The sequence below is a fragment of the Aspergillus neoniger genome (genome assembly GCF_003184625.1).
Source record: "Aspergillus neoniger CBS 115656 unplaced genomic scaffold BO87scaffold_14, whole genome shotgun sequence".
Lineage (NCBI taxonomy): Eukaryota > Fungi > Ascomycota > Eurotiomycetes > Eurotiales > Aspergillaceae > Aspergillus > Aspergillus neoniger.
The window spans coordinates 230,066-243,321 of NW_020291142.1; the positions used below are offsets into that span (position 1 = coordinate 230,066).

The 13,256-nt window shown below is 46.4% G+C and overlaps 6 protein-coding genes across 6 annotated transcripts; 3 read left to right on the forward strand and 3 right to left on the reverse strand.

Moving 5' to 3' along the window:
• Positions 1-763: 763 nt before the first annotated feature.
• Positions 764-4,631, reverse strand: BO87DRAFT_435197 (sugar porter family MFS transporter; the record flags this gene model as incomplete). Its single annotated transcript, XM_025627749.1, has 8 exons — positions 764-1,338; positions 1,441-1,930; positions 2,380-2,652; positions 2,706-3,009; positions 3,289-3,579; positions 3,637-4,080; positions 4,130-4,193; positions 4,247-4,631. The coding sequence occupies 8 exons, from the start codon at positions 4,629-4,631 to the stop codon at positions 764-766; spliced, it is 2,826 nt and encodes a 941-aa protein (XP_025480229.1).
• Positions 4,632-5,241: 610 nt separating this feature from the next.
• Positions 5,242-6,134, reverse strand: BO87DRAFT_425438 (uncharacterized protein; the record flags this gene model as incomplete). Its single annotated transcript, XM_025627300.1, has 2 exons — positions 5,242-5,418; positions 5,964-6,134. The coding sequence occupies 2 exons, from the start codon at positions 6,132-6,134 to the stop codon at positions 5,242-5,244; spliced, it is 348 nt and encodes a 115-aa protein (XP_025480230.1).
• A 353-nt stretch (positions 6,135-6,487) lies between these two features.
• Positions 6,488-7,253, reverse strand: BO87DRAFT_425439 (thiolase-like protein; the record flags this gene model as incomplete). Its single annotated transcript, XM_025627301.1, has 3 exons — positions 6,488-6,842; positions 6,967-7,022; positions 7,077-7,253. The coding sequence occupies 3 exons, from the start codon at positions 7,251-7,253 to the stop codon at positions 6,488-6,490; spliced, it is 588 nt and encodes a 195-aa protein (XP_025480231.1).
• A 1,837-nt stretch (positions 7,254-9,090) lies between these two features.
• Positions 9,091-10,005, forward strand: BO87DRAFT_425440 (uncharacterized protein; the record flags this gene model as incomplete). The annotated part of the gene is made up of 2 exons (XM_025627302.1): positions 9,091-9,351; positions 9,418-10,005. The coding sequence occupies 2 exons, from the start codon at positions 9,091-9,093 to the stop codon at positions 10,003-10,005; spliced, it is 849 nt and encodes a 282-aa protein (XP_025480232.1).
• A 594-nt stretch (positions 10,006-10,599) lies between these two features.
• Positions 10,600-11,679, forward strand: BO87DRAFT_386190 (uncharacterized protein; the record flags this gene model as incomplete). The annotated part of the gene is made up of 4 exons (XM_025624751.1): positions 10,600-11,116; positions 11,173-11,223; positions 11,299-11,446; positions 11,619-11,679. 4 exons carry the CDS (start codon positions 10,600-10,602, stop codon positions 11,677-11,679), a joined length of 777 nt encoding a protein of 258 aa, XP_025480233.1.
• A 476-nt stretch (positions 11,680-12,155) lies between these two features.
• Positions 12,156-13,051, forward strand: BO87DRAFT_425442 (uncharacterized protein; the record flags this gene model as incomplete). Its single annotated transcript, XM_025627303.1, has 3 exons — positions 12,156-12,691; positions 12,760-12,837; positions 12,907-13,051. 3 exons carry the CDS (start codon positions 12,156-12,158, stop codon positions 13,049-13,051), a joined length of 759 nt encoding a protein of 252 aa, XP_025480234.1.
• Positions 13,052-13,256: the final 205 nt, after the last annotated feature.

Consider the following 13,256-nt stretch of genomic DNA (forward strand, 5'->3'; position numbering starts at 1 on the left):
TTGACTTTTTGTGAACCTTAGCTGAGAGAGTATGAAATGAGAGCGCAGACATGGTAGCTAGAGCAGCTACTGGTGAAGCACATTTAATGGCTAGATAGCCAAAAGTATCGATCCTCTGCGGATGCATGTGGATGGGTGGTATATAAGTTTATGTGGGAAGAAGTATGCAACTGGCTGCACTGCCTTTCAGAGTCACGTGCTAGGCGTTGTCATCGCGACGTTTGGGACTCGTGTATAGCGAAGCAATCGTATCGTTTTGATTTTAATCCTAGTTATGCAGTTACACAACTTGACCTGAAGGCTGATATTTGAGGAGATAGCATGGGCGACCTGTCAGCTTCCTGACAGATGGATTGATGTTACGCGAGTGGCTTGAAATAAAACGGCTGCTGCAGGTCTATTTGACAGGGATAATTTGGCATAACTATAGAATGGATATATGTAAGCTCTATGGTCAGGGATAGTAAGGTTCTATAAAATAGGCTATAGGGGTTCATCTTTAAAGATAGGTCAAGTAGCAAGCCTGCTATTGAGCGAATATGGTGTCATAAATACGAGATATCTAGGTCTTACTTCAAGATTCTCATAATTAAGGAAATCGAACTTGTATTGCCAGCTATTGGAAAAAACAAAATACCAGAATTATATCAGAGTTTTCCACCACCTGAATTAGGTACGAGCATACCTACTTGTTAGAAGTTTATGAGTGAGCATGGGTGGAGCACCATCAGGAGCGCAAAGCATTTGTCTAAGCGGACGAGACTCAACATTGGTTCGACAGACGATAAGGAAGACCAACATCATGAGCTGGGGTTGCTTGTAGTTCTCGCTGCTGTCCCATGAAGCTAAAGTACCATGAGGGCTCTCCGTGTTTAATCCGACATTTCCGATCGTACCGATCTTGGCTTTCTAAGCAGTCCCAGTAGTCTTTTTTGTCGTATTGCCCACCAGGGAGAGGTTTCTCGTCCGTCCTCAGCGCGCAGTCAAGACACAGTCCATCGAAGTAGCCAGCTACGCAAGTCACTGTGGACTCAACGATAGTGTCCCAATTTATACTGCACATAACACAGTTTATTGGGCTGTTCGTGGCAGGATCAATGTACTTGTGCATTCGATTTGCGTCGAAGTGGGCCAGGCGATTCAGAAGCTCGTCAATTCCATGGTTCGTGAAGCAGTCATCAAAAGGCCAGGCTTGTATTCTCTGAAGCTCCCGAAGGAATTCGAAAACGGTACGCTCACAGCAGGGTGACAATGGTCTTTGGAGGATATGCGTAATGCGGCCAGAGAGCTCTTGGTGGACAATCTCACAAAGGCGATCACGGGCGGCGTTCAATTGGCCTGTTAAATCCGTACATCTCATAAGTTAACAATGACGGTATTTCGGGACTTCGATTTTGAAGGTATGTAGAATAAGAAGGGCAAAATAGATTCGGGACTTACGCATAAGAGGCGCTGCAAGCGGCTTCCTATACTCATTAGGGATGCGCGCTGTAATATGCCCAGTGTTCTGGTATACAACGGTCCTCGTTGATTGGGCAAAGATCTCGGCATCGTTATAAACACAACTCGGAATTAAGACCTCATGATAGTAGCTCAGCTCTTTGCCTGGCTCGACCTTGCCCTTTTGGTGAGCGCACCACGTCTTGAACCATTGTGTTAATTCCTTGCAATCGACATGGCAAGTTTGGCATAAATACGGCAGGTCCCAGATGTCCGCTAAAGAGACAGTGCCTACACTCATCTGTTCTAGAGTGTTGTGAAGCTTGCGCAGTATGATCTCAAAAGTGACAACGTTGGAAACATCGAGTTCAATGACGTTTTTCGGCTTCATAGAGAACCTGTTCCTATCCAGCCAGCCTCGAAAAAATTGAGTCGAGTTGAGAAGTGTTGCATGGTCAACGTTGAACGTTGCCTTCTTGTACGTCCCATCCTTTGAGTATAGGTAACCCCGTGTGACAATAATCTTGAAGTCGGACGGAAAAATGATTGAGATCGTGTCATGGCTAGTGCTGGTTGCTAGCGATGGTGAAGGCATTATGAATGAGGGAAACCAGTTAATCAACAAGTGTAAAAATTGAATAAGACTGGACTAAAGCTTTTCGTGATTATTGAAGAAACAAGTACTAGAATAATATTATGGCTACCTCAGAAAGCATCGAGTACGGATATTTAAGCCGAATGACGTGTGGATGATATGAACTTAAGGGTATATATAACGTATATGTTGCAAGCTCGCCTTCCTCTGCTAGCCGTCCTTGGCACGAATTCCAACGAGATATGTTGGCTCTGCCGTTCAGACCTTCACTGCCTTCCCATCTACTCATAATCATACAACTGCTTTTGAGGCGGCACATCTCCTCGCAAGATATATTTCCTTACATACCACGGCAGCATCTGTGCATAGTGATTGACGTGCTTTCTCGTGGGAATCGAGAAGACCTGATCCAGTTCCTCGAGCGACAATGCTTTGGTCTCAGGCAGACAGAAGTAGCAGAAGATCCATTCGAAAACATTCCATGCTGCGTACCAGCCAAATGCGCCTTGTGGACTGAAGGCGTCCCGCAATGGAAGCCACGTCAATGAGACAATGAAGTTGAAACCCCAGGTCGTCGCAGTCGCAAAGGACATGCCTACATCACGGATATAAAGTGGCTGTGTCTTGTTTAGCAGGAGCTCTTCTCACAATTTGATACACATTAACTTACAAATGCTTCAGCAGAGTACGTGAAAGGTACTGGTCCCTCGCCTGGTGAGTACACCACCATGAACAGATAGATGCCCGTCGCCACGCAAGCCGTCCTTGATGTTTGGTCCGGGATATAGAACGAAAAGCCGGTGAAGAGCAGAAATAGGCTCATTAATGGGAATGTGGTGAGGAGCAGGTTCCGCCTTCCAAACGTGTCAATCGTATATACTGCCGGCAGAGCGAATATCCAGTTCGTTATACCACATCCCAATGACGTCACCAACGCCATACGCCTATCAAACCCTGCATCGGCGAACATTGAACTCGAATAGTTGTTGAAAATCGAGTCATGTGATCATGATTTTCATCCTCCATACAAAAAAGGGAAGAACCCGCTAAGTAGAGATGCCCTAAGGAAGCTTCCGTTACTTACTAGGAAAGTCCCAGGGCCAGTGGGAGATCTCCGACTTGTAAATAGGGAGCCTAGGGAAGTAAGGAAGTTATTTAAACCTCCTACTAGCCCCTCCCTTAGATAGTTGACAGACATAGCAAATACAGCTCATCTTTACAAGTAACTTACTCTCACATTTCAAAAATAGTACATTATCGCATTGACCCCGCAGAATTGTTGCATAAACATGACAAAAAACGAGGATTGTGCTGCTCGTCGATTGCGTGGGATGGTGAACATCTCGCGCCAGAGGTGTTTGCCTTCCCGGAGCTTTTCCTCCACCTGTAGTGCGGTGTGGATATAGTAGAGGTCGCGGGCCGCCTGAAACGAGGAAGGGCGGAGCTTACAAAGTGCTTTGTAAGCGTCCTGATAGCGATTCCTCATCATATACCATCTGGGTGACTCAGGGCAGAAGTACACCTGCATGCACACGAAGAAGGGACTTCACGGGATTAGCACAACTAGGGCCTGTGAGTTAGGTAGATCTGACTAAACTTACGGGATGGCAGTTGAACCCAGCATCAATCTCCAATTGAAACCGGGAATTGTGGGGTGTGTCACATCCATGAAGGCAACTGAAGCAATGTACCCTAGCATAATCCCAAATGCGGTCCACATTTGCCACATCATAACCAACGCACCACGAATGATGGCAGGGGAGCATTCCGCGCCATATACCGGGGTTGTTGTCGACTTGGCGCCTACTGCGAAACCGAGGAGAAATCGGCCCAGCAGCAGGTTCCACCAAGTGTGTGCCGCAGCCATCCAAAAGGACGAGGCAAAGGATATGAAGCATGAAATGAAGATGCATCCACGACGACCAAACCAACGGTTTAGAGGAGCGGTTGTCCAGCATCCTACAAGTGCGGAACATAAGTATGGAGCTCCATTGAGGAGCCCTTGCTGCCATCTATTGGTGAGGTTGAACTCGGCGAAGTAGAACCTGACCGTACTCAGTTTATAGAAAGGGCATCTCGCAGTGTATCACTTACTCTTGTGCTCCATTAACTGCCGTCTGGTCCATGCCCTGGACAATTGCAGACCCAGCACAAAGAACTAGTAGGTTGTTAACATTCCGTCTGTGTCAGTCTGTATTGGAGAAGACGTACTAGTCATGAAGTACATCATGAATGGCTGGCTCCATCGATGTGTCTTCTCACGTCGAAGCAGTTCTTTATCGCCTTCGGATAATTCATCAAGAGACTCGAAGCCCTTAGGATCTTGTGCTACAAGAGAGCTTCTTTTCAGCTCACCCATGATATGCTCCAAGCCCTTGTCCCTTGCAAATGACTCGACATCTCGAAATAGCTCATCACGCGTCAGACCAGCAAGTGGATTCTTCAACCTCGTGGATGTGTTGACATTCTTGCTCTCGGTCAAATCGCGTGTCCAGTCTCGAGCTACCTCTGGATCTTGCTTTTCATTAGAGGTAGGTGATTCAAGGTGATGAACCGTCGAGGTAGGATTCTCTGAGTCGCCTTTTTTGTCATCCATCATGGTATTAGGTAAAGCTACCGCCGGGATGTTTTGATAAGGAGGTCTTTTGTATATATTCGAAATAGAGCAGGGGCGCACCGTGCCTTAACGAAATGTCCCCGGGTCAGGATGGCCTTTTTGTACCCGGGTGTCAAGGAAGACCTGGACCCTCTGGTCTATTGGGCTCATCCCAACCGAAATGACTCGTTCCATTCGCGTCAAAGTATAACTTCGGGCTCGATAATTTTACAGCCAATCTGATATTCAGCTTTAAGTACTCGGTCTCACGGATCCGACCCAAGAACCTTGGACTTCAATGAACACAACTGCGAATTGTCTTGGACTACATATGCCGAGATCTTGGATGCGTGGCACTATCCATACAGACAACTTCTGAGGTGGTCACTCCATCCATACCTATTCCGATTTGAGTTTATTAGAGACTCATGCCAAGACTGAGGGGCACTGAAAGCGGCTCTTGAGGCTAGGGAAACCATGAACTGTAACTCTGTTGTATCAGGCCGTCATCCAGGCGTGACTTTGGTGGAGGGTACGTGTAGCAGAGTGTAACCCCCGCTCGGTCTTGGCCGACAACCTCGTGTATCCGGGGATATCTGCGTGGCAACTTTCAAGCAAAACAGCCTCCCCAGATCTCACCCGCTGTGCGGCGGAGAAATTGGCAACCTCCGCTGGCTTCAATGACTCTCGGCAGCTTGGCGCCCAGATAGAACCGTCTGAGCACCTCGGCCAAGAACGAACCGGCGGTCGGTCGAGTCCAGGATTCGCTGCGAACGATTTTATGAGCCTATCTCCAGGTCAGTGAGGTGTCGACTTGGGTCATCTGAGAAGCGCACAGAGTCTCCATGTTGTCAGATGGGTCCTTACTGAATATACTGTCTTGGGGCTGTAGACTGATTCGTTCCAAAGCCGGAGAGAAAATGGTCGCCTAGCGATACAATTTTAGGTTTGGGATGCGAGGAATCACTAGCTGGCCATCCTTCGTTGGCATAGTTTCGCATGGTGGTTCATCGAAGTGCTGGTGTCTCCTGAGTTGGGCGCGATGTGCCAGACTATCTGCCACCTCTACTGCATCTCACGGAGTTCAAGACGTGCAAGCACTCTAAATTTGAGATATTTGAATTCAAATATAGTATACTATAGATTCGAGTGATATCCCTAACGCTCCATCATTCCTTTCGAGTTTGAGGTGGGCTAGGTGAAACTACTGAGCACCATGTTTGGAATACCTGAGACTGAAGAATAGGAATAATTGATTATAAGCGTCTTCCCTCCTTACCTGGGTGTATTCTGCTTTCAGCCCCTCAACCACATCTTATTGAGTTCACCCACCGTTTTGACCTTGGAAAGTGCGGACATTGGAATCTTCAACCATATAGTCTTGCGCGCCCAATTTCTGGTCTCGATGGCAACGAGCGAATCAATCACAATACCCGTGATTTGATCCTCGGAGTGCTCAACATCCCCAGGGCTGTGCACAACGACCTTGCTAAATTCTCTCATGATCGCCGAGCCCACACCAATAGCTGCGCAGAGGAGTTGGGACAGCTCTGCCTCGTGGACTCTAGACGCTTGATGCACCCTGCGTAGTTCGTTCACCGGTTGATCAGCTGTCTATGCTGGATATACTAACGTGAGTAGTGTCTCTCAAAATACCTTGCAGGTTCCATTGAGGAGTATCAAGACTCTGAAGGATTTGATCCTTTTTCTTTTCTTTTTTTTTTTTTTTTTTTTTTTTTTTTTTTTTAGATCAGCAGCAAAGCCTGCATCTGTATCCAATAATCTATTACCCATGCCAAGCCATTGTGTGCCTTGCCCGGTAAAGACAATTGACAAACCTCAGGGGCCGCCCCAGATCATAATGAGCGAATGGATCCCTGTTCAGTCAGTTCCACATCTGGACGGGCAATGACAAATACGCGGTAGATGAGATGTCGTCGCCGTACAGCAAGGGCATGGGATAGATCGCACAGAAGGTAATCCTTCTCCATACTGTTTGGATAAGTCGTCAACCGCTGAATACGAGCATCCAACGACGCTTTAGTATTTGCTGAGATGAGTATAATTTGGGGCTTATCTGATGGTGCAATGTTTTTGTCGCGGATCGGAAGGTCACGGCTTTTCATGTAGTAATCGGCGGACTTAAGAATAACGTGGGCGTTGGACCCTCCGATACCGAAAGAATTGATGTTAACCCCCTCAGGGCGGTCACTAGGTCATGGAATGGCATTCAGAGCTACTTGGAGATTCCCCTCCACCGAAGGAATATTCGGATGATGGGAGTTGAAATAGATATTGGGAGGGATGTTTCTGTGTTTCAGCACGAGGGATGGACTTCATAATGCTGTTGATGCCAGATACACCTTCCGCATGTCCCAGGTTCGGCTTGACCTACACAAAGTTAGTTTGATTTCTTCGCTCCTAGGAGCATTGTGATACACCTACCACCCCAAGAAAGACGCTCCTCCTGTCTGTCAGCTTTGCAATCACAGTTCCTTCGGTTGTACCACCGGCCACTGTATCTGTTCCATGACATTCGAACAACGGTGTGCTTGCAATGCCGGCATCACGGTACGCACGGCGGATCAAATTCTCCTGGGCGTCTGCGGAGGGGTAAAACATCATTGGCATTCTTCCGTCCTGATTAGTAGCAGTCGCACGAACGATAGTCCCGCCCGATGTTCTGTGCATCCCTTAGCGAATATTCAAGCCAGTCTTCTCCAAACACGCGACTCGCAGTTGGTAGATTGCTTCCTCGATCTCCTCTAGCGTTATTCTCGGTCACATAGAACGGACTGTGCACGCTCTTCGTCCCTCAAGTCCGTTCCTGGGCCTTTGGGTTCATCACTGGAGAATTATGGCCCAGACACCTTTACGCAACAATCGATCAAGAAAAGGATTGCAGATATTCTAGAGCAGATAGGAGCAGACAAATCCTCGCTAGCATTGGTCTAGTCGATAACGCTCTTACCACTCCTAAAGGTAGCTGTTTGTAGGCAGCAAGGGATGCTTTGGTTGTATCAGTCAAAACAGCCAGGGACAATAGCCAGCCATTGGCTCTATTAGCTTAGTATCCCAAGGGATACAAAATCGAGGGTATAGAGTGCAGTTATAGACACCTCCATGTTCTAACATACTATTGGTAGGCTGACAGTGTTATACAAATGTATGTCCGTGAATCTTGCCGAGCATGTACTGACCGCTGCATTTATTCATATGTTAGTTATGTTTTGGCAGTGTCTATATCAGCTGTTGAGAGACATATCTTCGCGTCACCTGGCTGACTAGAATCGATATATCGTTCTCAGTCTAGTGGTTAGTGCGCCGATATCAGCTGTAGACATAGCGGTGTTTTACTTTCATTTCCTTTCTTTCCTGGAACATGTAATAAAGGGTAGTTGATCACTGAGAAAATAACGAGCTATGCAAGGTTCTGGACAGGGGTGCACCAGAGCAAGGTATATTTCAGCGCTGTGGTGTTGCATATTACGCCACAGGTACAGATAACTTCTGTTAATGCACTAACCTGTGCTCAGCAGATTGGAAAACGATATAATTTCCCGTCGATCTGACCTGATCAAGGGACGGGGTATGAGTCTGTACATAATACACGGCCCGGCTTTATATGTTTCCAGTCTATCACATGCAAGGGGCTAGATTGTTCTGCCTCTTTGGTCGACTCTTCTTAGTGGCGCCCGGTGATGTCCAGGCCCACGCGTCTACTCTAGATGATCTCCATAACCAGGGTTCCGGATAAAGACCCTTTTCAGTGACTTTCTGTCCAGTGCTCCTCACGAGAATTTTACAATATGAGCTTCCATTATGCCGACAAGGGCGCACCACGGTTTCTCCAGGCACACGGTTCGTTTGTGCTTGGAGAAGCATTTGATCCAATACAGCTTGAAAAGTGTTTCCAGGAACTCGTCCATGCATGGCCAATACTTCAGGCTAGACTAAATCTTTTGGTTTGAGCTTCTGTTTCAACCGTAGGAAGACTTGCTGATCGAGCCATTTAGCGTACAGGCACATTTCAGGTCTCGAAAACCCACTCATTTTTTCAGCATCGTGTTATCGACCGTACACTTGCGGACATCCTCCCCCTCTATCCATTTATCCACCATAACGTACAAGAGGATGACTACAATCGGTTGAAAGATCTCACATCATTACCGTGCTCTACATTCTCAATTCTTTGTCCACCAGTCTGTACTCTGACCGCAGTCTGTCTTAAAGATGCCAGTGTGTTGAAGTTCACATTCCAACATGCATTCTGTGATGCGCTAGGTAAACCACACTGAAGCGACAATCCATGACCGTCACCATCATATTCCGCTAAACAGGTATATATCAAGGCATGTACGAAATTGCGCGGGCTTACTCGATGCTTCTCTCCGGGAAATATATTGATGTCCCTGATTTCCACCGGCCAGTCACTTTCCGGTTTCACGCTTCCTCCAAGATGCCATCCAGTCCTCACCATCGCCAAGGCTATTCCCCTAGCACTTTGAGCAATGCAAGTAACCACCTATTCTCCGGGGGGTTGTCACATTTTACCCTGGGATTACTGTCTCACCGACTGGCGCCTGCGTCATGGGGCAATACGGGGTCTTCCCGCATGCTGCACATCCCAGGGTCAGTAATTGATGGGATTGCCCACGATGCTACGAAACAAAGTATTCGTATTACTCGGATTGATATTATGATGGCTTTACTCCTTCAGGTAAACAATGCATACTTCCCATTCAAGGGGCTTTCACACAAGTCCAGCTAATAGGGATCCATCCAGGCAACTATACGAGCATTCCCTCACGATTCAACCATTGCTTCCTACCCACTGAGTTTCATGGTAAACTTCAATCACTTACTGAAGAGTCCTGCCAAATTTCACAACAGCTTCTGGCCTGTTCCCATTCCACAATTACCAGACTTCAACGCGAATCAAGTGAGCCACGAGACTACGATCAACCTAGCAGTCCACATTCTCCGCGTCACACGGGCTGCGCAGTCACCAGAATGCCTCGAGGCTTTCAATCTTCAACATCAGCAAATGGGACCCTTGCACCTCTGGCATACGCGGGTAGTCAGACCCTCTCATCCCAGGTCTCTGGTCTCCTCCATCGCTCAAATCAACCTCTACGATCTCGAGTTTAAGCCAGGTGTGCGGCCGCTCTTTTCCGACGTTCGCATGGAAAGCATGGATTTGGCGCAATGTATAGGAATTCACCTGCATGGTCTTGTCACCATCAACGGGGATCCTAATGCAACAGGCCACTTCTTGACTGGGTCTTTGCATCCGCACCTATGGAGAGAGTTGGAGAGAATTCGTGATAGCTTCTTGTACAGATCGGACTATGGTTTAAAGTCAAAAGTTTGATTGCGGTGGTCTACTCGTTCAGCACCAAGCCTTTTCATGCTGGTCTGCATGAAAGTGCATATACGTACCTTAAGTCATTTTTGGTTTCTGAAGACTGATTGCTCGAAGATGTCCTATGTCCTACATTTTCCTGTATTACTCGGTAATATGAAATTAGAGATTATAAAACAGTACTTATGACAATATATTTAAATCCTATAAAAGCCACATAGCAGTCTATCTGAAGAACTGTAAGATGAAGCGTGGATTTTAGTACGAAAACCTAGAAACATCCGACTTCTCCTAAGACACGTGTATATACCAGGACTAGCCATCCTGTCATATTATCCATATATAAAATATTACTGCAGATGTAAGAAATTTTTCCCACTTCCTTCCATACCTCAAGACAGCTAAATGATGGAAATATGTCCCTCGGGTGGGGGAGGTTTGTCTACTTTGCTGTCATATGGAGTCTTTAACACTTCAAAATCAGATGTGTGGGTCAGAATGTATATCATATTATTAGTATCATGGTGTCATATCCAAGCATCTTCCTCTAGTACTTGTTTCTGGTTGTCTTTGAATTCGATAGTTTAGATCATCTTCAATACAATGGCTTGCACTACAAAGACTGCAAGGGAACTCGTTCAAGAGCGCCTCCCTGGCCTGAATATAGGCCCCGAAAAGACTACTAATCACGCATTACACGACGTTGTCTTTTCAGGAATTCTCAGTCCATGGCCGAACTTTTATAAGGATGTCGAGGCCACCTTCATCAACCACAATTGGGCTGGAGGGGCAATATGTGCAGTGGAGAACGGACCTTCCCCCCATAGCGTGTCCCACGAGCATGTTCGAATTGGCGATGAGCACGGGACGCAAGGTCGTGTTAATAAATTAGTCGGACAAGCTATGGGGGCTATATTCAGATCGCAGAATATGGGCATCAGCCTTGGAGATTACAAGTCCTGCACCGGCACCCCAACCAACTACAGAAAATTGCCGGATAGCATGCTGCGCAACGGCGCCGGAGCTCCCTACGCAGTAGGGGAGATAAAGACTCCCTGGATCCCCCGCCATGATATCAAGCAGGCTTACCTTGACGAGAGAGAATTTCGCCAAATACTTGGTTAGCATGAGGTCTAACATCGCCTAATTAAATAGTAGAATTAACTGAGATTACAGGGCAAGCGGCCCTCTATATGAGGGACTGCAAAATGCGACATCGGTACCTAAGTACATATACGCAAACGATCTTCCTGAAACAGGAAGATATCCCGGGACAGACAAATTTACTTTATTCACCCATAGTTTGTCATGATACCATGTATAATAATGGACAGCCGAGTCTCAGGCAATGTTTTTTTCACTTGGGTCTTGAAGCCCAGCAAGGGAGTATCCATGTGACGAGAACATCGAGGAGGAAGGGTTGGGTTGTGAACAAGCGTGGAGATAGATTGTAAGCTTGAATTGCACATAAAGCTATCAGTGATTTCTAATATTTTCTGCTATTCTGTCTTCAAGTTCCCATCTACTGGTTATCATACTCTACTTTTAGGACCTCATATCAACTTGAAATATATATTTTCAACATTATTTTAGTATAATAGTAGATATATTTTTCTTATTAGATATCAAAATGATCGATCTAGTTCTCTGAGAATCGTACACTATGTTGCGAATTTATTGTAAATAAACATACAAAAAGATTCATATACGTTATGTCATATATAATTTTAACTTTTAGAGTTATTTGTCCCATTAATGGAAAGCCATTCTTACCCTAATTCAACTAGACAAAAAGTTTTAATGGCGATTTTTGGAGTTAGAAAGGGGTTTTATCTCTATCTATTGCTGAAGACGACATTGGTTGGAATGCTGTGCTATTACTAATGAATGGATGTGGTTCCTTTTAAAGTTTTCAAGACCGCAGGCGCCCCTCTAACCTCATTAACACATCAAGAGGGGTTCTCTACCATTCACAATATCTTGAGTGGGTCTCCTGGAAGCAGAGTGTCGGTCTATTTGACTCCATCATCTAGCCTTTCGTCTTTTATATGTGTTGGCCGTCTATACTATAAACACAGAGGTATCCCCTATCTCCAATACACTCTTTCGATTTCGATACATCATCTCAAAAGTCCCTAGATATCAGAGTCATATCAATCATGCTTTCTCACTGGTTTTCGGAGTCTGAAATAAGTCCTGGTGCAGTTATTGAGATGCAGAAGTCGTGGACCGTCGTTCAGGCGTGTGAGGAGCACATCTCGCAATATTCTAAGGACCAAGGCAGTCCAGGCCACCCTCCCGCCTCCGACGCCACAATTCGACTCATTTGTGAGCAGACAGATGGAAATATCAAATCACATATCAGGATCTATAAACAGATCCCAGCCGCTGGTACCGAGGCCGAGCCAGCAGCTATTCGCGCCAAGCAAGCCAAACCCTGTGAGCCAGATGAATTGATAGCGCTCCGTGCCCTTACCAACAAGCGCTCCAGATTCACGCCGCGCCTTCTGGACTCCAAAAAGACCACCCAGGATAACTCAGGCTTTGTCCCTGGTGGCTTCCTAGTCTATGTAGCCTGGGAGGTTGTTTCTGGCGAACAACTGGGTACAGAGGGTGGGGACGAAGACTCTGGTTTCTGGAGGATGGAACGAGATGAAAGGGACACCGTCAGGGAGCACTTCAGGAATAACTTTCTGTTCGTCTTTCTTTCTTCCTTCTCTTACGTCCATCATGTGCGTCTGGTTTAACTGACTTAAGCTACAGACAGCTTTCTAAATGGGGCTGTATGCCTCTTGGTGGCAGGCTGTCCAACCTCGTCTGGGACGAGGAGTCGTCTACTCTGTAAATCCTTGACCTTGGAATGCAATCTGGAGAAAAGGCTGTTGCTGATACGCTTATGTGTATACGAAGTTTCATCGTTGGCTTCTATATGGCGACGACTAATATGAAGAAGAAAAGGTGGTCTCCTGCGGTGTGGTTCGCTTGGGGCCTGGCCAAGTGCCCCCGTCCCCCGGGGCCCGACTGGGATGGGTCAACGAGTGATTGGAAGTGGTAGCTTGTTCTTTGATTTTCCTTTTTTCCTGTCTATTAATTCGCTTTTCTTTTATTGATGTGTCTTTTCTGCAATTCTCTTTCTCTCTTCAAACTGCGTTCGTACTCTTTTTTTTATTCTTGATACTACCGATACTGTGGGCAGTATTCTCCAGGTACCGCGTGATAATGAAATCGTTGCAGTAATATGATCAGTCATAAACACGGCG